Genomic DNA, 6077 nt, shown 5'->3' with positions numbered 1-6077 from the left:
TTCCTACATTTTCCCCAATTCAATTGCTGATAGTTGTTTGTTTTCCCTGTTCTTCCCCCATCAATATTACTTTTACTATGGAGGTTGTACCAGTAGCATAACAACAAACTTTTTGCTGCTGTTGCTGCAGAGCTTCTGCAGTTTGTGGGGTCAGGGCGGCTCAGGTGACAAATGAATTACAATTTGCCACCCTCAGCTAATGTAAATTACTTGAGTAATTGAGCCAATCTGTCAGGTGCTAAAGGCAATGAAGCCCTGCTGTGACAGCCAGCTGTGGAGAGCACTGCACAGCCAAGCACTATGAGCTTTGCTATTCAACACTGCATTTTAACTTCCACCCTGGTCAGCAGGCTGTGAATATGTAATGCAAAATGCTGAGAGCACTTAGAGACGGGCAGGGGGTTATTTAAAACCAGAAAAACACAGTGAGCATTACTGCAGGTAGAGAGCTCCCTTCATATGGGGATTCAAAGAAACAGATCTGAAGCACACAAAATTTCAGAGCTAGTGTAAGCACAAAGAGGCTTTGCTTTCTGCACATTTGAGAGCATGTCAAGGGAAGACGTTTGACATTCGTGTACGCTTCAGTGAAACAACACATTTCTCTTTTCTTTGTAGGACAGCAATGGCAAGAAGCTGCTACTCAAAAGTGCTCTGTCCCAAAACGTGTGCACATATAAAGAGATGTTGTATCAAACAGCACTGATTCCGGGCTGTCCTCATCACACCATCCCTTACTATTCTTACCCCGTGGCCATAAGCTGCAAGTGTGGTAAATGTAACACTGACTACAGTGACTGTGTTCACGAGAAGGTTAGGACAAACTACTGCACTAAGCCACAGAAGCTCTGTAACATGTGAGCTTCCAACAGAACATAGCAGAAATGTACCTCTCTGCTCAGAACCAAGATAAATAAAACAATATTTCGTAACAGGTTTGCAAACTGGTGTGCACAACGTTTTATTCTGAAGAGTTACTGTAATGAACTGGATGTTCTGACACGCAGAAGCAGAACCATGGGACTGAAGGTTCTTATTTAGTGCTCAACCATAATTTACCTTAGGGAAGAAGAAAGAACTGTGTATGCATGGGCCTTTGCTCATGATCTCCAGGTACTGCTTGAACAAAATTATTGATATATTATAGCTTAGAACTAGACTCTGCGTGCTCTTGGTGTTAAACATTTCAACTAGATTGACACAGCCCTGCAGCCCTTATAGCAGCAACTACTTTTCTACACGTATGTAACACTGGATGTTTTGAGGACCCTGTCTGCACTGTGCAGCAGCTAGGACTAAGCATGTGCAGCTGCATACAGTTCTACTTCATCCCTAGCATCGCCCAGTGCTGTGTTCATCAGCATCACCAGGCATAGCTATTCACCTCTTTGCTCGAGCAGAGTAAGCTCCTCTTAGCTGTGCTGACTGAAAAGCCTTGCTACTCTGTTCTCTGGAAGAGCAGCGGTCAGTGAAGCTCAGAAAGCAGCTCTCTTTCCCCACACAGGTCAGCCAGCCCCTGCAGCGTGCTGGGGGGGCTGAGTCCCATCACACGTGCTGAACACACACAGGAATATGAAAATAAACGTAACACAATAAATGTTTCCTCTTCTTTAGAGCTGGTGACTCAGTGGCAAGCTATGGTCACACTACACCAAGCACTGAGCACAAGAGCCAGTTTCCACCTGCTTCAACTGACTGTAATGCAAACGTACAGAATCCATTGGCAGTTGCAGCTTTTCCCCTCATTCCTATCACCTACAACAGGACTGGTGAAAACAGTTTGACCCGCATCTGCTCAAGCAAGTGTGACATCTGCTGATCCAAGAGCAGTCGGTAGGTCAGCAGGGCTGCAGTGAAGACATGAATACAGCCAGCAGAAAATAAGTAAAACCTTCCATGCTTCCATGAGTGAGGAACAAGGTCACCATTCAGCACGTCTTTGCAGAAGCAGCCAAGAGAACAAATCTACTGTATACACAAACGACGTGGTAAGAATATTTTTTATCAGCAAGGAATTATAAGAATGACTTCAGAATTGCAGCTCCGTGCAGCAGTGAGAGCTTCCAAGCCCCATTAAATACAACATTATAATATGTTAAATCACTGTTGAAAGCTTTATTTTATTGCTGCTTCCCAACCGTTTGTTTTGGCTTGTAGAGGGGGTTATCTCAGTAGAGCTCTCTTAATTATTCAGCGATTGCAAATGTGTAATTATGAAAAAGATTTTTCTCTTCTAAAAGGAGCATTAAGTGGTACAGATTTCTCTGTTGATATCACCTACATCTGCAGACACACGTATGCTCTCTCAGCTATTCAGGTAAACACTCGCTTTATTTTGGCAAGTAACAAATCCAGAACATCCCTACAGCCAGAAAGGTGGAAACAAACTTGTTATGCTCAGCTTGAATCCTCATCCATACTCAGCAATTGCCATTGTGCCCATTGAGAATTAACCTGCTGATAACCCTCAGAGCACTGTGCACTCAGCACAGATCTTATTCATTTTTTCCTGTTTATTTTTGCTTCCAGCAACACTAGAAGAGGGTTAAAAAAAAAAAAGCCCTACAAAACAACACAATTAAATTACATATTATTATAGTTTTGTTTTTCTTAGAATTAACTGAAAGTTTCAGTTTTGTTTGCAGGAGGGGGCAAGTTGCATAGATCTGCTATACATGTCTCGCCCTTTTAAAATCATCTGCATTCCTGCATACAGTATTTATTCTTAGGAATAAATAGTAACTATTCCTAGGAAAGGCTTTGTTGTGTTGGTATGGTAAGTGCCAATCAGTTCTTAAAACCACGTGTCGGCCTTCCCAAGAGCAGCATATGGTACCAACCCAGAGTTAATGCAGAGATAAGCAGAGAACTACTACGAAAAGTTCATTGCAGGGGTTGGCAGTTACAGCAGCCAGAGATAACGAGATAAGCAGCCAGAAAAATCAGTATGGCCCAAGTGTAGGAGCACAGCATGCAAACACAACAAAGCAGATGCCCACACCTGCCCAGGTACATACAAGGCAACTGCTGGACCAAGAGAGGACAGGCAGCAAGTCACAAAACACTCCTTGGGAGTGAGAATGCCTGATACCTCCCAAACCCCAGAACAACTATTAGAAACATGGGGAAAGAGAGCTTTGGACCATCAAGTTCTGAACAAGTTTTCTGAGCTGGCTCTGCTGTTCGGTAACACTTAGCAGGAAGAAAAACAAGGAACTGTACCTCCTTACAGCAATAAGTGACACAGCAAAGTTATTGCTATGATCTCTCATGGCTGCATCTGAGGGACGTGCCTTCAGTCTAAAAGCACGCATGCGAAAAAAGTTAACCTAGTTGTATGGTTAAAGCCTATGGGAATGCACAGAGAGAAAAACAGCTAGACTCACAGAATGGTTTGGGTTGGATGATTCCTTTCACACTAAAAAGAAAAATCCCAACAAAATTAAGGCATTTGAGTGAGTCTTACTGCACCATTTTAAACACCTCTTCATGTGTTCTCAAAGCACTTTTTCCCCTTTTGGCCTTTCAGCAGCATGTTTTCAAGTTGAAGACCCTCGGGTTCACAACAACCCTTCCTCCAGGCAAGAATTCCTTCAGGTCAGGTGTTTGGGTGACTGTGCTGCACCCTATGGCTCCTTTCCACATAACCAAGCAATAGAAATGCAGACAGCCCTACAATGTTGAGAAGAGGCAAGGATCTGACCAGGAAGTCACAGCAGAGCATGGAAGCACACAGGAGGGCACCAGGACAGCCTCTGAGAGTCTTGTATTGCTGGTTATTTTTATTAGAACATTGTTTCAAATTCAAGACAATAAAACCAACACATTTCCACTTTAGTACACATTAAACCAACGGAAAGCAAAAGCTGCCTTCAGCAACAGAATAAGCATTGCTCCATTTCCTTTTCGTTTCCCACAGAGAGCTGTGACAGAGATAATGCTGCTACAGACAGTGCAAAGACAAAGATCCCAGTTCTGCCCCAAATCACAATTTGTGCTGTAGAAAAATACGTCACCTTGGAAGCAGTTTGTGTTGTGGAGAACCAACAGTGACCAGAGAAGTGAGATTGGTGAGCTCCGTTATGTGGGTGCCCTACGAACAGCACCTGATGCTGTTGATCAGCCTCTGAAGGCTGTAAGAGTATTTGGAGGCTTAAGATAACCCGACTTCCTTCTCAATACACATGAAATATGTCTTGCTATAAAGCTATCACTTTTGGTATAACAGTGAAATACGAATCCTCACTGTAGGCTGTGCTTCATCAGCTCCTGCTCAGTCTCTGCAAGATAGGCTGCAGTTAGTTTGCAGTATGTGAAGCTCCCACTGGAGGCTGTTACTCAGGAAAACCAGACAAGGGAATGACAAATAATGATCTTCAAAGAAACAAGAATCAACTATTTACACGTTTATAGTTGAGAACAAGATGGTTGACTGAATAGGAAGAAGATGCGCCGTGCTTTCAGAGTTATCCCCAGAAGGATTTGGTCTGTTGCCACTTTCCTGACTAGATGGGCACTTCTGCTGACTTCTGAGGCAGTCAGTACCAATCTGGAGCAGAAGTTGGTTAATTAAATCCTGACATGCAGCTTTGAAGTGTACCTGAGGAAGCTCCGGTACTGATTTGGATTTAGTTATCTCTGAAAAGCTTTCTTACTGTGGATACACAATGCAGTTACTTAGAAATGTCTCTGTACTGCCAGTAAGGAACAGAGGTCCTGCACCATTAAGCACTGAAACAAGAGCAGAGCTCACTGGTCTGTGATGCAATACCTCTCTGCAAATGGGGACCTGGAGTTCAGCCTGGAAACTGCTCACCTGTTGCTGAGCATGCAGCTGTTATCACAGTTCATGTTTAGTGCAATTTTTAATGCTATTTTATGCAAAATAGCTGCTGATAGGCTCTTGGTGACACCACACAAAGCATTCACAGTAGGCCAATGCCGTATTATACAGAAAGAAGCACTGAACTCACCCAGCTGGTGAAGGGGCTCTCTGGCCATGCAGCACTCCTCAGGAAGCAGCCTAGGTCCAAGGATGCTCTCCCTTCAGTGGCTGCCCCTGAAATGAGCCCAGGGTGGCTCTGCATTGGGTGCAGCCCTTCTGGGCACATGGGAGAGCACAGGTGCAAACAGTGTGCTCCTTAGGCCAACAGCACCCCTTCACCAGGTGCTCAGTCACCAGCTCAAGCCCCGACCCAAGGGTTCCCCTACAAGTGCACAGCTGTATCAATGTCACTGCATAGTGACAGCCTGTGGGTGAACAATTTGGAAAGTGACATCCATGTAAAAGACAGCAAGATGAGTCAATTAAGTGGGAAACATGGAACAGCAGCACCATTTCCAATACTGAAATAACAGAAAATTGATAGAAATTGGAGTTTCTGTTGGAAATGAGAGAAAAACATCAGGAGGGATGTATGTGACACAAACACGTGCACTGGACTGCAGGCACTACCTGAAGTGCCATCATGTTTTAGTGAGATAATTGACTTGTAAATGCCAAGTCACATTAGGCATCACGGACCATTCACTGAGACATTTAACTGAACTCTGTTAGATCTATTCTCTTAAAAAAGAACAACTGCATAAGAACTCTGAGCTGGTAATAATTAAAGGGGCATTGCTAGCAGAAAGTTATTCTTTGAAATGCTAAATTAACTGGACTAAGCAAAAATTTCAGAGATTCTGAGCCCTTGCTGTAATTTATTTGCTCTTTCTGGGAACAAACTCTCTCCCTTCTAGGCTGCTTTAGAAGGAACACTCTCATAAATAAGTATGAAGAATATAAAAATAACAATATAGAAACAAATAACGCAAAGGCAAGCCCTGAGGTATTTCAAGAACAGTATTTGTTTTATATGCAATCTACAAATCCCAGTAAGAAAATTTACTTTGTGGCTCTGCTCTTCTGTTTTTTTCTTTCTTTTTCTTTTTTAGAAAAGAAGCCCCATCTTTCTTTTCTGCCTTACGCCTGCAGGAAGGGGTGGGAGGCTGAGGTAGGAGCCCTCAGGAAGCTGTGATAGTCACAGAAGCAAAACCAGAGGATATTAAAGTGCTGTGTGTTTTTCCCTGACCAT

The 6077-nt window shown here is 43.4% G+C and overlaps 1 protein-coding gene across 1 annotated transcript; it reads left to right on the top strand.

The window, feature by feature from the left end:
* Positions 1 to 603: 603 nt before the first annotated feature.
* TSHB (thyroid stimulating hormone subunit beta) lies at positions 604 to 861 on the top strand (the record flags this gene model as incomplete). Its single annotated transcript, XM_042833757.1, is given in 1 exon segment — positions 604 to 861. A coding segment is annotated over 1 exon segment (258 nt), but the record flags the coding sequence as incomplete, so codon positions are not given.
* Between the last annotated feature and the right edge of the window lie 5216 nt (positions 862 to 6077).

The sequence above is a fragment of the Centrocercus urophasianus genome, unplaced genomic scaffold, assembly GCF_019232065.1.
Source record: "Centrocercus urophasianus isolate 14NV4802_14NV808 unplaced genomic scaffold, USGS_Curo_1.0 seq_42, whole genome shotgun sequence".
NCBI classification, from domain to species: Eukaryota; Metazoa; Chordata; class Aves; order Galliformes; family Phasianidae; genus Centrocercus; species Centrocercus urophasianus.
The sequence above is the reverse complement of the archived record's forward strand: the minus strand, read 5'-3'. Positions and strand labels throughout refer to the sequence as shown.